General features: G+C 48.9%; 1 protein-coding gene across 4 annotated transcripts in view; it reads right to left on the reverse strand.

Annotated features, from left to right (window-relative positions):
- WHRN (whirlin) overlaps nucleotides 1–19884 on the reverse strand; it is an 89289-nt gene that overhangs the window by 42395 nt on the left and 27010 nt on the right. For all 4 annotated transcript variants that reach the window (XM_036856810.1, XM_036856809.1, XM_036856808.1 and 1 more), the window contains exon 3: nucleotides 12148–12273. In XM_036856810.1, coding sequence (XP_036712705.1) covers nucleotides 12148–12273 — 126 coding nt within the window. The remainder of the gene's footprint in view (nucleotides 1–12147; nucleotides 12274–19884) is intronic.

Consider the following 19884-nt stretch of genomic DNA (forward strand, 5'->3'; position numbering starts at 1 on the left):
AGGGACGACCCTCTAAGTCCTGTAAGAGCCACTGCAGTTGGCCAGAGGAGGGAGTATGAGGGAAGGAAGAGGTGGGAACTGGATTTCTGTGACTAAGCTCCAGACCTGCCTGAGTTTCAATCCCAGCTCCTCCACCTACCAGCTGTGTGACCTTGGGCGTATTACTTAACCTCTCTGGGCCTTGGTTGCCCATCTCTAAAATGAGGATGATTCTACTGCCTCCTCACAGGGTTGCTGGGAGAATTAAATGACTCAGCGCAGGGACAGCACTCACTAAGCACCCTGGTTGGCACCGAGGGAGCACTCCCCAGATGCTGGTGATTCCTACGATTATTACTGTCAATTAGAAATACTGGAAGACTCCTCTGCCCTAACTTCCTTCCTTCTATTATTATTGCTCCTTATTATTATTATTATTATTATTACCCTCACACTGCCGTACCTTCTGCCATTTCCACCATACTTTTACTTAAACATATTCTGAATGGCCAGGAGAATCCTCCAGGTTCCAAATCCAAAAGCAGAAGTGCTGATGTCACTGTGCTGATGTCAGAGACCTGAGCAGAAGCAGGGAGGGCTGAGGACCTGGCTGCCAAGGGCCGTCAGTCTGTTTTTTTCCATCACGCAAGTTCAGGGTTATAGGGTCTCGTGGCTAACAGGGGAGGTCCTGGAGCCAATCCCTACTCCAGTTTCACCACTTCCTTGCTGTATGATCTTGAGCAAGTGACCTCTCTGAGCTTCAGTTTGATCATCTTTGATGAAGCAGATGTACAGTGTCTATGTCAAGAATTGTTTAGGGATTCATTAAGATGGAACATTAAAAAAGCGCTTAGCAGGGTGCCGGGCTGGGAAAATCACTCAGGGGATGTTCACTGTCTCCATTCCTCTCACTGACGCTCAGCCAGCACATCACCTGGGGCGCCAGGAGTCTTCGCTGCCTTCTGTCTCCCACTCCCACCCTCCCCATTCAACACGATTTCCATGCAGAGCACGCAGGAGACACAAATCCAGGTGCTGCGTCGCGCACGCCTCACTCTGGTCCCCAGATCACCAGCACCTGATGCCCACCTGAATGCCCACAGCCCTCCAACCACAAGAAAGACCACGGGCTTGGGGTGCCCGGGGAGAGACATGGCCACTCACCCTCCTTGCCACCTGGCCAGCAAGACTCTCTCCAAATCCTGCTCAAGGTGAGAAAACAGACACGCTCAGGAGACACTTTTTCGTTTCTCCTTGTGTTTTCTCTCTAGCGGACTGCAGAGAACATCATAGATACTAAATCGCAGTAGTAAAAAATGATAACAAGATGGCTAAGATACACTTGTGCTACATTTTTGTGCTTCGACTTTTGAGGAGGGCCTTCTCGACGCTCTGAAGTGGCAACAACTTAGTCAAAATCTTAGAAATCAGAGACATCAGCTTTTGAACTGAGAAAGGGAGCACTTTTCTAAGAAGCTGATGGTTGGGTCACAAAAGGAACAGAATGAACAAGGGTCCCCAAATCACTGTGTGCACAACAGGCCAGGGAGAAAAAGGTCTGGAGGGACACGCCAACGGCTGACAGTTGTCACGTCCCGGGCTGGACAGGGGCAGGGGAGGAAGGACTGTCACCGCAAACGCGCGTCAGCGCGTGATCTGACTTTTCTACAACCAGCAAGTGCCATGTTTACAATTAGAAAAAAGTTAAGATTTCTTTCTTAATATGTATTACACTTGGCTAACTTGGTACCTGCCAGGATTCTCCACTGTGAACTTATTCTTTTTCCCTGCATAATTACAAAATATATTGGTAGAGATACTTTGAAACTATGCAGAACATCGTGTTTCTGCTTAAACTTCTGCCCACAATTGAGCTTCCATTGGTGCACCTTGCCTACAGCAATTAATACTGCAATATAATGTTCTAATGGCGATTTTCTCTTCCCTTATTCCTTCTACATTTTTTTAATGGGAATTTTTCCTTAAGGAAGAGTGGTCGCTTCTCCCTCACTGATGTATTTATTCCGTTCTTTATGTAATGACATTAGTATGGATCCATGGATATTTACTGTCTTCTCCTTTGGCCATGAGGTGCTCTTTCAGGTTGGCTCTGTACACATCTGATAGGCTGATTGGTTGGTTGATTGATTTGGTAGCACATCTTTGTTTTCTGGTCCCAAAAGATACCCCAGGCTTCTCTGCCCTAGACCTGGAATCAATGACTCCTACAAAGAGCCCTGGTTCCTTTCATTTAGAGAATAGTATTTAGAAACTAAAATCTGAGTGCTAGTTGTACCTATTTTAATTGGGTACAACCCCTCTCAATGGATAGAGTGAGGAATTATATGTGTATGTACTAACTCACGCATATATACACATCTATATTGATTTCTGTATCTATCTGTGGATAAATGTATACATTTTGTTCTTTTTTTGTAAGTGAGTCCATATTGATACCTCTGACGAGAGTCCAACACCACAGGGTTTATTCTATTTTCCCTTTCCTTCCTTGTAACTTTCTCTGAGAGTGAGAAACCTGGCTCTCACTATCTAAAATGTACTTATTTTTTCAAATGAACCCTGTACAAATGAAGTAGTTTCAGAATTCTTAATCCATATCCCTTTGAGAAAAAGAAATCTGCCAACTGGAGTACAGTGTCTGAGTACAGTTCGTCTTGTCTTTGCCTTACAGTATTGGTAGAAACAATGTTTTTCAAAATCGCTTAGGTCAGCTTCTTCCTTCTCCATCCCCTTTCAGTGTGGTCACGGGAATCATCTGTAATAGTTAGATTCCTTTGTCTTCATTTGTCTCAGTCTGCTCTCCATCTATCCCTGCAACAACCGGGTTGATTTTTTATAATTTATATATAACAAAATTACTCTGTGTACAGTTCTATGGGTTTTGACAAGTGCACAGACTCATGTGTCTATCACTACATGCAACCAGTTTTCCATACAAAACCATTTCCCAGGTCTTTTGCCCATTTTGAGAGTTCTTTATACATTCTCAATAAAAGTCCTTTGTCGGAAGTGGGATTAGAAAATATTGACGGTCATCCATGTACAATGTTTGGTGTCAGTCTATTTATGTCTTGTAAAAATAAAATACAGTGTGTGTGTGTGTGAATAAAAAAAAAAAAAAAAAAGAAAATATTGACTGCTCCAAGTCTGTGGTGTGTCTTTTCAAGTCTCTTAAAAGTGTGTCTTTTGCAGAGGGAAGTTTTTAATTTTCATAATGTCCATTTTGTCAATTTTTTCTTTTATGGGCCATGCTTTTGGTGTCACATCTAAAAAGTCTTTGCCTAATGCAAGATCACACAGATTTTTCTCCTATGTATTCCTTTAAAAAAAAAAATTATTTATTTTGGTTGCACCGGGTCTTAGTTGTGGCACGCAGGATCTTTAGCTGCGGCATCTGGACTTCTTAGTTGCGGCACGTGGACTCCCAGTTGTGGCATGCATGCCGGATCTAGTTTCCCGACCAGGGATCGAACCTGGGCCCCCTGCATCGGGAGTGTGGAGTCTTACCCACTGGACCACCAAGGAAGTCCCTCTCCTATGTATTCCTGTAGAAGTAGTGCAGTGTTATATTTTACTTTTAGGTCTACGATTTATTTTTGAGTTAATTTTCATAGAAGGTGTGAGGTTGAGGTTGAGGTTCATTTGTTGGCATGCAGACGTCCAGTTGTTCCAGCACCATCTGTTGAAAGGACTACCATTTCTCCATTGAATTACCTTTGCACTTTGCCAACAGTCAGTTAAGTATGCTTTTGTGGGTTTATTTCTGAACTCTCTACTCTGTTCCACTGATCTATGTGTCTATCCTTTCACTAATACCGCATCATCTTGTTTACTATAGTTTTATAGTAAGTCTTGAAATCAGGTACTAAGTCCTCTAACAGTGCTCTTTGGTTTCAGAATTGTTTTAGCTCCTCTAGTTTCTTTGCCTTTGCATTACAAAATTTACAATCAGCTTGTAAATATCTACAAAAAATCCTGCTGGGATTGGAATTGGGATTGTGTTGAATCTAGATCGAATTAGGGAGACCTGACATCTTAATATTCAGTCTTCCTATCCAGGAACACAGTATATATCTCCATTTATTTATGTCTTTCTTGGAGTTTTCAGCATACAAATACAGCACATATTTTGTTATTTATACCTGCTGTAAACTGTATTGTTTTTATTAATATTGAATTCCAGTTGTGCATTGCTAGCATATAGAAATGCAATTGACTTTTGTATCCCTCCACCTTGCTAAACTCATTTATTAGTTCTAGGAGTTTTTTTGTAGATTCTTTGGAATTTTCTATGCAGATGATCAGTCTCTGTAAATAGAGTTTTATTTCTTCTTTTTAGATCTGTATGCCTTTTCTTTCTTTCTATGGACTTATTGCACTGACTACAACTTCTAGTATGACACTGGATAGGAGTGGTGAGGGATGACATTTTTGCCTTATTTCAATCTTAGAGGAAACCTTTTCGTTTTTCACCATTAAATATGTTATCTATAGGTTTGTGAAGATGCCCTTCATCAGGTTATGGAATTTCCCTTTGATTCCTAATTTGATTAGAGTTTTTATCATAAATGGACATAGAATATTGTTAAATGCTTTTTCTGATTACATGGTTTTCTCAGTAACATTGATTTTCAAAAGTCAAACCAGCCTTGCATTCCTTGGATAAAACCCACTTGGTCACGGTATATTATCCTTTTTATAGATTGCTGGATTTGTTTTGCTAAAATTTTGTGGAGGATTTTCACATCTATGTCCATGAAGGATAGTGATGTGTAGTTTTCTTGAAATGTGTTTGTTTGTTCTTGGTATTACATAATGCTGGTTTCATAAAATGAGTTGGGAAGCATTCCCTCATCTTTTATTTTCAGGGAGAGACTGCATAATTTTCTTCCTTAACTATTTGGAAGAGTTCATTAGTGGAAGCATCTGGCCTTGAGTTTTCTTTTTTGGATGGTTTTTAATTATAAATTCAGTTTCTTTGACACACATATAGAACTTTCAGGTTATCTATTTTTCTTTCTTGAGTATTAGTGGTTTGTGTCTTTCAAGAAATTGGTTCATTCATCTAAGTTAGAGAATTCATAGGCAGAGAGTTGCTTGTAACACACCCTTATTATCTAAGGTTTTTTTGTGTTTTTTTTACTGTTAGGAATTATATAAATATTAAGAGGTAATTTTTGTTATCTTCATTAGGACTGCTGTAAAATCAGCCATAATCACAGATAAAAATACTTTTAGAGGATCCTTACTAAACAAGTATTCTGTAATAGCCACACCCTTTTCCCACCAAGAATATACAGACAGCAGCCTTGGAGAGTATTCCTGGCTCATTCTCTCCCAGCAGAACTATTTCAGGGACACATAGAGACAGAGTCAGCAGGCAAAGTCGAACTGCCAGATGATGGAGCGGCTCCGTCCAGAGGTGTCTGGACCCACCTCTCCATGATCCTCAGCCAGTCCTTCCCCTCCTTCTGGTCCTCAGTCTCCCCATGTGTAAAATGGGAGGGTTGGAGGCTGGGATCTATGCATATAGATGGATTCCTGCCACTTATCCTTCATCAGGGAAGAGCCGAAGGTGGCACCAAATGCCCATGGGCACCTTTGATGAGCAAACCTCACTGCGGGCCATGGCTGCTACTCAGCTTCTTCAACATGAAGGCAGGAGTCTCTAATGGAAAGGGTCTGACTGCTCAGGCCCATCCCAGGTAGTTGTAAAAACCACTAACACCTCTTAGCAGGATTCATCCCTTAACAAAACTGCCAGCTCTGTGCCGTGTTCAGGCCAGGATGCAAATGAAGCAGTGCTCAAGATTGGAGCTTTGGAGTCAAAAAGACCTGGCTTGGGGCCTGCCTCAGCTGCAGCCACTGACTCCTTCATTCAAGACACCCACTTTGTGCCAGGCACTGTCTGGGCAGGGAGGTAACAGTGTGTAAAGAACACCAGTCTCTGCCCCATGCTGCTGGGATCTCAGAGAAGAGACAGTCATTCATAAATAATCCCAAATTATGATGGGATTACAAGTTCCTACCTCATAGAGCTGTGGTGAGGGTAAGAGCTGACACGTGGAGATCACCTGCTACTGGGTGAGTGTTCTGCAAAGGATGCCATCCCAGGCTTAGTCTAGAGAGAACCCTGGCAAAAGCCAGTCTGCAGAGGGGGTCAGCCCAGCCCAGCTGGCTTCTCCAATTTAGCTGACACACAGCACACAAGACAGATCTGCAAAGTAGCAGCTCATCCCCATAGCCACTGAGACACCGAATGTGAAGCAGATGCTCCACGGCCGGCCCCAAGACCACAAGTAAGCACAGTGGTGACCCCAAGGGTGGGGCATTCATGAGACCAGACATCCTGCCCCAGTGAACCCCAGCCAGGATGGAAGCGTGGCTCCCACTGGCAAAAACGAAATGGGCCTCCCACCCTGGAATGACCTCAAGGGTGAAGGCCGTGGAGCCGGGCAGGGTCAGGGACAACCACTCTGGGCTTCAGAAGCTTGGTGATTTCTAAGAAGACTAAGTGGCCTTTGTTGCTTTTCTCTGCATTCTTTTGATATTTAGCCAGTTTAGGGTACTAGGGAGGTGGTAGAGCAAAGCCCATGGCGTTTAGAGGGCTTGGAGGGCTAGGGCCGGACCCCTGTGTGACCCTGAGCAAGGTGCTACACCTCTCCGAGCCTCAGTTGCTCTATTAAATGGCATTATTAATAATGCCCACCGCAGGGTTATTGGAGGATTAAATAAGAGTGTACCTAAAGCATTTAGCACAGTGCCCAATTCATAATAACTGGTTAATAAATAGCAACTGCTACCATTATTATTAGTTTTAAATGCCAGTCAATTCTGGCTGTCCTCAAAGGAACAAACAAAGCTTTATGGTCCATTCTTTGGTAGGGTTTGCTGGGGGCAGGTGCAAAGGAGTAAGAGAGGCCTAAAGATAAATGCCGAAGGGGCAGTCGGCCCCTGCCGGGAGGGTGGGACAGTTCCAAGTTCCATGCGGCCGCCCCCCAGGTCCCCACCCCCCACCCCCGGGTGAATGCTGGGAAGTGCCTGACCTCCTCCGAGAAACTTCTCCTCCCAGCAGTGTTGGCTGGACTCTCAGCGCCCCTCAGGAGCTAAGGGAGTGGCTGGAAGCCAGGCACAAGGGGAACTGTTGCCCCAGGAAAGCTCTGCAGGGCAGCAAGGAGCCCCATTTACAAATAAAGCCTGTTCTTGGCTCTACCGCCCACACGGCCAAGCCCCTTTATTCCATTTCAATATGCCTAATTCCATGGAAAGTGCGTTGGCAACAAACAGAATCAGTCAGTCCTGGACGCCTGAGTGAGTGTAGGCAGGTGTTAGCATATGCGAGGGACCTTGGAGAAGAAAGTAAAACAGTGGCAGGGAGTATAAAATGCTTTACTGCGGTGGGGACTGAAGATGGAAGGGACTTTACTGAAGGTGGGCATTTTATGAACAAATAAAGCCTCTGCCTGCAACTGAGAAGCAAACTAAAGTAACTGAAGAACTTCTATGGAATATTTTTCCTCTGCCTTGTTTCAAAATGGAAACCGCTTTATTGTTGCTGTTTCCATGACTATAAAACTAGTATTTGCTCCATTCAGACACTGTATAAGGATGTAAAGAATAAAATGAAAATCATCCATAATCTTCCCACCTCGGGATAACCACGTGTAGACGTTTCTCTGGGCATATTTTTGTATATGTATACAATATGCATGCGATCCTGATAGATATGTGGTTTGGCAGTCTGTTTCCCACCTCATAACACACCATGGACATCCTTCCATGTTAGTAACTGCAGATCTCAAGCATCATCTTTTCATGGCTGCAGTCTTGGGTGCATTAGACACCCTGTGTGATCTGGCTGTTCGCCTCCTCATCATCATTTGGCACCTTCTCCCTGCCTGGCTTTCTGCGTTCAGCCAACTCTGGTCTTCCTTTGCATCCTGGAACACTTCTTCCCACTTCAGGGACTCAGCATCTTCTGTCCTTTCTGCCTGAAATTCTCCTTTCCTCTTTCACATAATTAATTTTCTCCTTTTAAATTTCAACTGAAATGTTTCTTTCTCCAGGAAGCCTTCCTGGATATCTACCACCAGACACTCAGAGTTCCATGTACTTTGCCGTCTTGGTATTTATCACAATTGTAATTAAACAAACAGTTGTGGAACTTATTCCGCCCTTGTCTTCCCACTAGAAAGTAAGCTCCAGGAGGTCAGGGATTGTGTCTGTCTGGCTCAGCTCAGAAGCCACAGGGCAAGTACAGTGAGTGTCTGGCACGCAGGAATCCTTAGTATGTACCTGCTGATTAAATGCAAGGAAGGAAAGGAGGCGCAGCCAGGGAGACCCGTTGCCTGCATGTAATGCCCACTTCCTTCCTTCCTTCCACACAAAAGAGGGATCTGCCAGCAGGTTACCTACTTTGGCATCTCTCAGTGGGTATGGGAACCTGCAGGTGAAGGAGAACGGATCACGTTCCTGTGCCTGGGCACCCACTGGTGCTCTCAGGCCAGGAAAATGTGCAGATCTAGGAGAAAGCCTCAGAGATCCGCCTGCCCAACCATTCAACTGCTGACGGTCTGAGCTGGGAGACTGAGGCCCAGAGGGCAGGGGACAAGTCCACCTTCACACAGCTGGTCAGGGCAAGGTCCTAGGCCTCCCATTCCCCCCAAACAGGGCAACCCTAGGCTCTGTGAGGCCTGGGTTCAAATCCCAGTTCTGACATGAGAAAGAATTTGGCCTTTATCTCCATGAGCCTTGGTTCTTCAACAGTAAACTGGAGATGGTAACACACACGTTATCACTGGGAGGCAGTGGAACATGGTGGTTAAGAGTATGGACTTGGAGTGAGCAGGTGTGAGTTCAAATCTAGCACTTCCTAGCTGGGCGACCTTGGGCAAGCTGCTTACTATTGCTCCTGAATCTGCCACCTGTCAAAGAGGGAGAAGGACATTCCTTTTTCATATACTGTTGCAAAAATTAGTAAGATAATGTGAAGCATTTAGCCCAGTCCTAACATAGTAACTGCTCGGTAAGTGGCTAACATGATAGCAAAGCTACCACCTGTCATTAATCAGAGGAAGAGAGAGAGAGAGAGAGAGAGAGAGAGAGAGAGAGAGAGAGAGATGCTCAGTTCCTTCTGGCCAGAACCTAGCATATCATCTCTCTTGCACGTTGCAGCTCCCCGCTCCCGCTTTCTCTTAACATGGATTCAGTAAGAGTGTATTCACCACCAACAAAGTATGGAATCTGTTCATGCATTTGCTGTCACTGAAGACACTGCTTACGTCGTCACACAACATCCTCTCTAAGAAGGACCAGAGGAAAACTGCCCTCAGGCCTCAGGAAGAGGAATAACCAGGCTTCTCCAGCACAGTTGGTCTGTTTTCATCTTACAAATGTCCCTGACCTGCTTCCCTCTTTGTGTTGGCTGCCGGGAAGCTCGGAGTCAAATCTGTGTGCTGCCTGTAGCGGTTTGCAGCCCCACACAGTAAGTGTTCTCGGAAGGACTCTCACCTCGGCTTTCTCTCTTCCTCTCTGCCTCCAGTTTCCTTCCTCCCAATTTCCTCACTTAATCGTTTAAAAAAATCTTTACTCTGTGTTTAGAAACTGACTTCAATCTTTTTTGAAATTTTGGGGAAAATAAATGGAATTAAAAATGCATACAGGCTAAACACAACGTGCTATGCTGAACTGGACTGTATCCTAGAATAGAAAAGGGGCATTAGTGGGAAAACTGGTGAACTCTGAATAAAGTCTGTAGTTTGTTTAACAGTATTGTACTAATGTTAGTTTCTTAGTCTTGACAAACGCATCATGGTTATATAAGATGTTAACATTAGAGGAAGCCGGATAAAGAACAAATGGGTAATCTCTTTGCAACTTTTCAGTAAATCTAAAATTAATACAAAATAACAAATTTATTAAATACAATCTGCATATAGAATACCATGAGATTGTCTCCTTTTGGAGTCCCAACAAGGAATCATCTTTACTCGCTGAGAGCATAGCAAGCCAGAGACCCAGGGCATTTCAGAATCACCTAGAACCTACCAACATTTGTGGGGCATCTACTCCTCTCCCCACCCCCGCCCAGGCTGGCCTGGTAACCAGCACAGTTCTAGAGCCAGAATTCTGATTCCTGGATGGGAATCCCGGCTTTGCCTCTTACAGCTGTGCAGCTCTCTGAGTCCCAGATACTGCGCCTATAAAATGGGCTAACGGAAGAACTGCTTTCACAGGAGTGTTGGGAGGTTTAGGTGATTTTATGACATAAAGTGCTTGGGAAAGAGCAGACTGTCTCAGTCAGTCTAGGCTGTATAACAAAGTACCACGGACTGGATAGCTTATAGACAACAGACATTTATTTCTTGGCGTTCTGGAGGCTGAATGTCTGAGATCAGGGAGCCAGTGTGGTCAGGTTTTGGTGAGGACCCTCTTCTGAGTTGTAGACTGCCAACTTCTTTCTCACTGTATCCTCCCAAGGCGGAAAGACAGCCAGGGATCTCACTGGGGTCCCTTTTCTAAGGGCACTAATTCCATTCATGACGCTCTACCTTCATGACCTACTCACCTCCCAAAGGCCACGCCTCCTAGTATCATCACTTTGGGGGTTAGGGTTTCAAGGTATAAATTTGGGAGGAACACAAACATTCAGTCCATAACACAGACCCTCAATAATTTTAACCTTTATTTTTAATGTCACTGTGAGTTTGTTCCTCATTTTTTTCTGAGAAAGAGATGCTATATATTGTTATTATCTGGGAAAGGGAAGGGAAACTCAGAGAGGTAGATGGATTCTCCAAGGTCACACAGCTACTAAAGCAAAAGCAGCAAAGCTGGGATCTGGACTCCAGACCCAGAGCTCTTCCCATTATGCCTTGTTCCCTAAGAGAACCCCCCGAGCCACGTCATGGAGGATGGGGCTGGAGTCTCATTGCTGTCTCTCTGCCACTCCAGCCTCATCCTTTGTGGCTTGGTGGGGGGAGAGGTCTCCTGACCACCACTCTGATCCGCCATGACCCTTCTTCTCGTCCGCATAGAGAATCCGCTTCCCTCCGTCAGTGGGGCATTCAGGGCCCTTTGTTAGGAAGGCACGACCTCATCTCGTGCCTTCTTTCCCAGCCTCACATGTGGCTAGTTGCCCATCCAGTCACACACGGTCAAACCACATGGCTCCTTCAACCAGACAGCTCCACAGCCCAGCCCCTTTACCCAACAGCCTCTCTCGTCCCACAAGACGTGGCTCAAACGCCACCTGTACCCAGGGTCACTGCTTCTGTGGCATCCCTGCCATCAGGATTTAGCCCAAAAGCATGCTGCCATTTATCTAGGTGACCTGTGTCCTGAGCCCAGGGCCCTTGTGGACAGTCCCTGCCTCACTTACTGTCACCTCCCCGCCAAAGCTCTGAGCCAGTTCCTGGCCCTCCCCAGCGGGGGATACAGTGTAGCAGTTAAGACCATGGGCTTTGGAATTAAGACTACTGGGCTCAAACCCTGCTCTGCAACTGATCAGCTGCATGACCTTGGACAAGTCTGTTTAACCTCTACATGCCTCAGTTTCCCCAACCGGGAAATTCGGGTAATAACATACTACCCCACGGGATAAGGTTCAATGAGCTGATATGTGTAATGTCAATTATGAATGCTGGGCACACAGATAGCCCTCTTTAAAATGAGAGTGAATTGCTGGTTGCTCTGGGTCAAACGCCAGCCCCGAGGCTGCCCGGTGCAAACCCACCCCAGCCTGCAGCGTCCTCTCCTCTTCCCTCTCCGAGTACCACAATCAACCCCGAAGTCGGGGCCATCACAGGCCATCAGCAGTGTTTCCAAAACAGCAGCCACGAAGAGCTCAAGGTGGCCTGCTGCCCAGCAGCTCGTGGGAGGCTGCCCTGCTCTGCGGATCGCTAGGAGAACTCGGGGTTCGGGAGGGGTGGCGGCTCCTGCTGCCCGCTCTGAGCTCTGAACTAGAGCCGCGCAGCCAGGGGAGGACTCTCCGCTGGGACAGGCCCTTCGCGTGGGGGGCCCACTGCTCCGCCGGACGTCCCGTTGAAATCAGCTGCACAGGGCTCCACACACAGGTCTTTCCCTCCCTCGCCCCAGCACGTGCAGCCTGGCGTCCCATCCCCTCCCTGGGAGTCAAGGGTCTCTCACCTTGAGCCCGCTGCTTTCTGCTTCAGAGCCCGGGTCCACGCCAGTGATGTAAATGCCCAGGCCGTACTCGGCTCCTCCACGGATGGTGAGGCCCAGGGACCGGCCGTCCCCCAGCACCAGGTTCACCTGCAGGAGGGAGGGAAGAGAGTATTCGAGGGCCTGGAGGGCACCAGGAACTTTGGGGGGCGGCAGGCTAAAGACCCCCCTCCCATACTCTGAAGGGCACACCTATTCAGGCCTGCAAGATCTCCTGGAACATTCCGATTTCTGCCCCAGCTCTGCCCCTGGTTTGCTGAGTGACTTGGGGAAGCCCCTCTCCCCTCCGTGGGTCACAGGTACAAGTGCGGTAAAAGGAAGGCGCTGAGGAGAGGACCTCCAGGGACCCCTCTGGTGCTAACACTCTAGACACTCCAGGTTTTCATGTGTTCCTCACACCGTGGTGGCCACAGACTCTCTAGGCCTCCACTGGCTGCCCTTGACTATACGCCCTTCAGTCAGGGAGTACCCGTCAGGCTGCGGACCCTCCACCCAGCTCCCTCACCTCCCATCCTCCCACCTTAGGATCAAGGCTAAGTCCAGGTGCAGGGCCCCACCACCTGCCACCCCAGGGGTCTCCCGCCTCCCCAGGGGTCTCCTGCTCTGCCATCCATCCTGAGAGGCCACGGCAGTGTCACTTCAGCAGCGCTTCGTCCCACAAACACAGGGAGCGCCCACTAAGGGCAGACCCAGTGCCAGGCCAGGGGGTGTGGAGATGACCCAGACACGGGCCTGCTCCCAAGGGCTCAGAGTCCTGAGGGGCAGAGAGACCAGTAAACAAACCTTCACGGTACTGTGTGATCAGAGCCGGATGGGGTGACTTGCGGGCTGTGTGGGTGCAGAGAAGGAGCAATGGTCCCGCCTGGAGGTGGGGGGATGGATGGGGTGGGGTTTCCTGGAGAAAGTGACATCTCTGACGAGATTGGAGGGTGGGCAGGAGTCAACCAGGCAAGGGCAAGAGGGGCATTCAGGGTCATGGGACAGCAGCAGGAGAGCACACTTCACAGAGGACCAGAGAAGTGAGGCATTGTGGCCAGAGCAGGGAGCGCCGGGGGTGGGATGGGGGTCGGGGAGGTGGGTGACCGGGCAGGAGAGGCTGGGGCAGATCCAGGAAGCCTCAGAATCTATGCAGGAACCTGCAGGAACATGCAGGTTAAGTGTGCCTTGCGTCTGAAAGGGGAACTTACAAAAAGAAGTGGCCAGAACAGCTGGAACCTACCCCAAAAGGACAGAAAACATCCCGCAACAAGTTAAGACCCAGTGACATGTAAGGGACCTAAAGAGAGCACAGTGTGACCACCCACAGGTGAGGAAGGGGTGGAGGTCCCGGCGGGCATCAGGGGAGGGCAAATGTCATGGCGTTAGGGAAGCCATCCAACTAGCTTTCTATTTCCGAAAAGTCATTCATCTAAGAGTTATCTGCACCAGCCACCAGGAGAAGCTTTTTACATTTATTATCTCCCTTCTTCTACACCCTCACCACCGGAGGTCAGCGGGGAGGTGCTGAAGAGGACAGACTCAAGTCCAAACTGACCAGTGGGGGCCCGGCTGTGTGACCTTGGGCAAGTTACTTCACTTCTCTGTGCCTCAGCCTCCTCACCTAGAAAATGAGGATGAAAATAGTGTCTGCCTCATAAGCTTACTAGGGAGAGGATCAAATTGAGAGACAAATGTAGGCTAGTCTCTGGCCCACAGAAAACGCTCGATAGATGTTAGCCACTGTTGGTGCTACTTTGCACAGGACAAAACCAGACAAGGCCACACAGCCGCAGCTGACACCTACTGGCTGGCAGGCCACTGTCGGGAGAGAGCCCTACACACAGAACGACTCTACATGGTTTGGTTCTAAGACTGTAGACTCCGCAGCATGTCAGGGAGGCCCATCCCTGTGGGAGAGTGCCAGGCCGTGCTGCCCAGTGGAGTGGCCCCAGCCCCATTAGTCCTATGCCCCCATTTCCTCATCAGACACCATGACTACATTATAAGGAGAGCATCCGTGAGGCCCACAGAACCCTCAGGGGGACCTGTGAGCAGTCACCTAGAAACATCAGAGTTCTGGGAACAGCAGGCTCTGGGGACGCTTGAAGTCGGACTTGGGAACAACTTCCTAGCCCCCTCCCTTCCCCAATGCAGCTCCAGGGCTGGGATAGGTTTGAGGTGACGTAGGTCCACCCTGGTCCCTCATCACATCCAGGTCTGTGTGTTTGGGAGGTGACAGTGTGGTAGCTGCCTGTGTAGACTCTGAAGCCAGACTGTGGAAGTTTAATCCCGGCAATGACACTCGCTAGGTGTGTAACACTGGGCAAGTTACTTCACCTCCCTGTGCCTCAGTTTTCTCATCTATAAAATGGGGAAAACAACCACAGCAACTTTATTGGGTTGTTGTGAGTGATGAATGGGTTTATCTACTTGGAGCACTTAGAATCATGACACAGCAGAAGCACTCACACAGCGTCAGCTATTGTTATTATCTTCAAAATGTCCCTCTTGGGCAAGCCATGGTGCTGAGCTTGGGCAGGTATGATCTGGAAAGAATGAGGAAGCCTTCTTCATGCGAGAGAATGAACATGGGCTGCTTCTTAGACAGGGACAGGCCGTGCACATGTGAGCCGTTGCTGGCATTCCATCCAATGCAAACCAAACCCCAACTCCGCACTGGGCACAGATTCAGGGGAGAATCTAACTGGGTCCCTGTCCTCAGAGGAACCCCTGAGCTGGAGTATTGGCTGTTGATGGCTCACAGCTGAGTGCCTGCCAGGACCTGCCTCACCTAAGGTCACAGCCTCCCTGGAGCAGCTCCCATCCAATGACTAGTTGATGCAGACGAGCGAAAGCCTGACCCCTGCCTCAATTCAGGATGACCTTGCAAGTCACCCCCAGCTCCAGAGCTCCCGTGGGACCAGCCAAGGCCTCTGCAGAGATGGTATCACAGCCCACTCCTCCCTCTGCCCAGTCCTGTATTCCTCATGCCTTTTCTGGTGGTGATCCCAGGGCACTGCATTGCTGCTGTAATAAATGACCATGGATTTAGGGGCTTAAAACAACGCAGATTTATTATCTCAAAGCTCTGGAGGTCAAAAGTCTACAGTGGGTCAACAGGACTGCCTTCCTTCTAGAGGTTCTTGGGGAGAACCCATTGTCTTGCCTTTTCTAGCTTCTAGAGGCCACCTGCATTCTTGGGCTCATGGCCCCATCCTTCATCTTCAAAGCCAGCAGTGTAGCATCTTCTGATCTCTCTCTCTCTCTCTGCTCCTGGCATCACACCACCTTTTTCTGACTCTGACACTCCTGCCTTCTTCTAAGGACACTTGTGCTCACATTGGGTCCACCCACATAATCCAGGATAATGTCTCTATCTCAAGATCCTCATCTTAATCACACCTGGAAAGTCCCTTTGCCACGTAAAGTGACCTGTTCACAGGCTCCAGAGATTAGGAGGTAGACGTCTTCGGGGCATCGTTATTCTGTCTACCACAGGCACATTCCTATAAACCTCTTTCAGGGAAACCTTGGTCTCAGAGTCCATTCCTGGGAGCCCGACCACAGGCACAGAATCCCAGAAATATGACCTCCAAGCCCTGAAGGCCGAGGGGGTCAACCAGGGCAAGGGGAGGGCAAGAACGTGTGCAAAAGCTCAGGAACAGGACAGAGCAAGGCCCCCTGGGATCACTGCAGGGTTCTGTTTGGTGGGAGGGTGGCAGGGAAGGAAGGGATGGCACTAGCCTATGTGGGGCAGTGAGCGAGGTCAACAAGCCTGGGCTTCAAGCAGGAGAGAAAAGGCTCAGATTCAGATTTTAGGAAGACTACTGGGGAGGGCTAGCAGCAGAGGAGGCCAACTTCTGGAGCTCCTTTAAGACAAGGTGTGCCTTACGACGCTGGTGGGGTGAGGGAAGGCGAGCTTCACACCTGGGGGAGGTCAGTGAGGCTGGCTGAGGACAGAGTGGCAGCTCCCGCCTCAAACCCGGATGGACCCTTCCTGCGGGCTGTGCTGCTGGGGCATGGAACAAGCCAGGCCTGGCCTGGGGGCCTCACACCAAGGCTCCAGCCCAGTTCACTTGGTGACGTGGATCAGTCCCTCCCCCATTCCCACCCCCACCTGGTCTCTCCAGCTCTGGGACATGAAGACTCTGGGGGGAGAGAGCAGACAGGAACCCAGGAGCACACAGACGGCTGTGGTCCCCACCTTTGAATACTAAGGATGAAAACAAACCCCACTGCCTGCCAGTCACTTCCCCATAAATCCTTCACATGGGAATAAAACGGAGTCTTCATCCCAGGACTGTAATAACAGACCTATCAACAGCAGGGTATCTGCTTCCATCACCTGCTGGAAACTCCACAAGCACTTGGCAGGAAACAAAACTCACCTATGGGAAAGGGCGCTAAGCTGTGAGAGGCAGCCTGGCACAGTGAAAAGAATACCATTCCCACCAATAATAAGAATATAATGATAACTCACTAAATCAGTTGGTTACTAAACGTATTGAGTCTTTCCTAGATCCCAGGCACTGTGCTCAGCACTTTACATGCCTTACTTCGTTGAGTCCTCTTTCCTCCTCTATGGTTTCTCTTATTATCCCCATTTCCCAGGTGAGGAAAGTGAGGCCAGAGAGGTGAAATGACATGGCCAAGGTCAAACAGCTGGCAGAGCCCAGGCATTGAATCAGCTCACTGCACTGCCTCCCACAGGCCTGAGTTCGCATCCTGGTTCTGCCCTTTACTCCTGGGCAACCCTGGGGCAGGGCCTGTTGCTTTTCTGATCTTCAGTTTCCCCATCAGTGAAATGAGAATTGCACAGCTTACCCGAGGCAGGCACTGCCATCCCCCTTCCTACCTTCCTCTAGAACCCCAACCCTGTCCAGGAAGCAGCATGAGCAGCCTCAGGAGATGACATCAATAAACATTTGGGGACAAAGAAGATATGAAAGGTACCTAGCACCTAGGAAGCATTGGCTAAATGATGGTTGTTACTGCAATGAATTACTATGCCCCAGGCACTATCCTCTGTGCACATGATTTATTGATTCTTGAAACAGCCCCATATGGCTGCTATGACCGTCCCCAAACCATGGCTAGGGAAGCTTAAGTGACTCACTCAAGGTTAAGTGACTCACCCAAGGTCACACAGTCAGGGAGTTCTGATACCAGGTGCGATACTGTGATTTATACTAAGAAACATACATTTTGTCTTTGTCTTCGTTCCTGGCACTGAGCTCCTGAAACCTTTGTAAATTCCTAAGTGACAAGACCACTAGGAGCATCTTTCATTCTAATGAGGCGACTCTGATTGGCCTCCTGGAGGGTGGCTGGTCACCAGAAAGACCAAGCCATGATTAGAAGCTTGGAATTTTCAGCCCCACCCCAATTTCTCCAGAGAGGGAAGAGGGGCTGGAAGTGGAGTTAATAACTGATCGTGCACGGGACTTCCCTGGTGGTCTGGTGGTAAAGAATCCACCTTGCAATGCAGGGGACGCGGGTTCGATCCCGGGTCAGGGATCCCACAGGCCGCAGGTAGCAACTAAGATCCCACATGCCGCGGGTAGCAACTAAGCCTGCGTGCCACAACTGCTGAGCTCGCGCGCCTCAACTAGAGAGAGAAAACCCGCACACCACAACTAGAGAGAAGCCCACGTGCCACAATGAAGAGTCCGCGCACCACATCGAAGATCCCGCATGCCGCAACTAAGACCCGATGCGGCCAAAAAAATAAATAAAATTTAAAAAAAAATTGATCATGCCTACACGATGACGGCTCCATAAAAATCCCAATAGTATGGGGTTCAGAGAGCTTCTGGGTCAGTGAACAGGTAGAGGCGTGGGGAGAGTGGTGCACCTGGAGGGGGCATGGAAGCTCCGCGCCCCTTCCCACATAACCTGCCCTACACAGCCCTTCCAGCTGGATGTTCGCCTGTATCCTTTACCGTATCCTTTTCTAATAAACTGGTGCACAGTAAGTAAACTGTTTTCCTGAGTTCTGTGAGTCGCTTTAGCAAATTAATCAAAGCTGAGACGGGGTCAGGGGAACCTCTGAGTTACAGCCGATCAGTTGGAAGCACAGGTGATAACCTGGACTTGCAACTGGTATCTGAAGTGGGGACAGGTAGGGGGCTGTTTCATGGGACTGAGTCCTTAAGCTGTGGGACTGGACACTCTCTCCAGGTAGACAGTGTCAGAATTGAGTTAAATTGTAAGACATCCAGCTGGTGTCGCAGAGAATTGCTTGGTGGGAAACCACCCCCCACCCCGCCACATCTGGTGTCAGAAGCACTGTGAGTGTGATGGTAAAGGAGAAACACAGGAGGAGAACTGTAGGTTTTTCTTCAGAGCCAGTCCCAAAGGCTCCTCGCCTTCCATTCCCAGCTGGGCCCCACCTTATCTCTGCGGCTGCCGAAGGCATGAGCTTGGGGGAGCAGTCGCTGCTGCAGAGGGTCTGCCTGCTCAGCCCGGAGCGGGGCCGTGGGACCGGGAAACCACTGAGACTTGCTCCCTTGCTCATGGGCCAGTGACCCTGGCAGGGGGCAGTAGGGGACTTTGAGCCCTGCATTTTAATTCAGTCATTCATGTAATAAATACTTACTGAGCACCTCCACTGTGCCAGGCACTGATCCAGGCACTTTGGGCATACCAGGGCACAGAACCAAGAGCCTTACACAGTGGTGGGGAGAGGAGGCCCTACCACTGTCTCCATGTTATAGAAGAGGAGATTCAGGCTCAGAGAGGTTATGTAACTTATCCAAGGTCACACAGCTGGCAAGTGGTGGAGCCAGGACTTGAACCCAGGCAGCCTGGTTCCAGTGTCTTACTCTCCCTGCCACGCTGACACCATCCTATCTAACTCCCACAACAGATCTGTTCCAGTTTTTTCATACAGAGGCTACATCTGTACTATAGAGGCTGGGGGTTAGCCCAGAATGGGAAGCTGGAACACTGAACAACTGTGCACCCTATTCGCCTCTGACGATGTGATGGTGACTTGAGAGCAGACAGGCCCGATTCCCAGAGGCGCTACCTGTGTCCTTCCCTTCTGTTCCTTCCTTCAGCATCATGGGATGGTTCTCACACTTCAGTGTGGAGAAGGGCATTACTAGCAAGGGCTGCAAAACCAGAACCAGCTTCAGTGGACAGCTTAGGCAGTTTTCAAGGGTAATTTTGCTACGTGTGATTTTTACATCACTATTGCCCTGAGAACTCATTTCCCTAGAAGGTGTGTTCCCACTGGGGTTGAGGTTAGGATTTTTGAAGTTTGGCACGGCAAGTCTGGGAGTCTGGTCATGGCTATCTGGAATATTAGCTGAGACCAGGCTGCTGGAGAGAAGAGAATCAGGCCAGGGGGCCAGAAGTGAGGGCTCCAGAGACATTTCCCCCATGCCCTTCCTCAACAGGAAAACGGGGGCTCCATGTTGTATCAGCAAAAGGAGGAACGGGGTGGGAGGGTGTAGAAGCTTCAGCCTGGAGCTATAAAATCTGTGAAGGCTTCTCTGGTGTGGTTCAGGGTATTTCCTGCCTCCTGAGGTATCCAGGTCCTCCCTGGAGCATGATTCCCTCAGCCTTTGCCTTCTACATTCCTATATACGTTACTCTAAGACTCCCAGAGGGCAGCTTACATCCTCCCAATCCTCCCACCCACTCAATTCCAGTGACAGGGTCCTTCTCTCTAAGACTTGAAGATGCCATGCTCATTCCCACCTCAGGGCCTTTGCA

The sequence above is a fragment of the Balaenoptera musculus genome, chromosome 6 (genome assembly GCF_009873245.2).
Source record: "Balaenoptera musculus isolate JJ_BM4_2016_0621 chromosome 6, mBalMus1.pri.v3, whole genome shotgun sequence".
NCBI classification, from domain to species: Eukaryota; Metazoa; Chordata; class Mammalia; order Artiodactyla; family Balaenopteridae; genus Balaenoptera; species Balaenoptera musculus.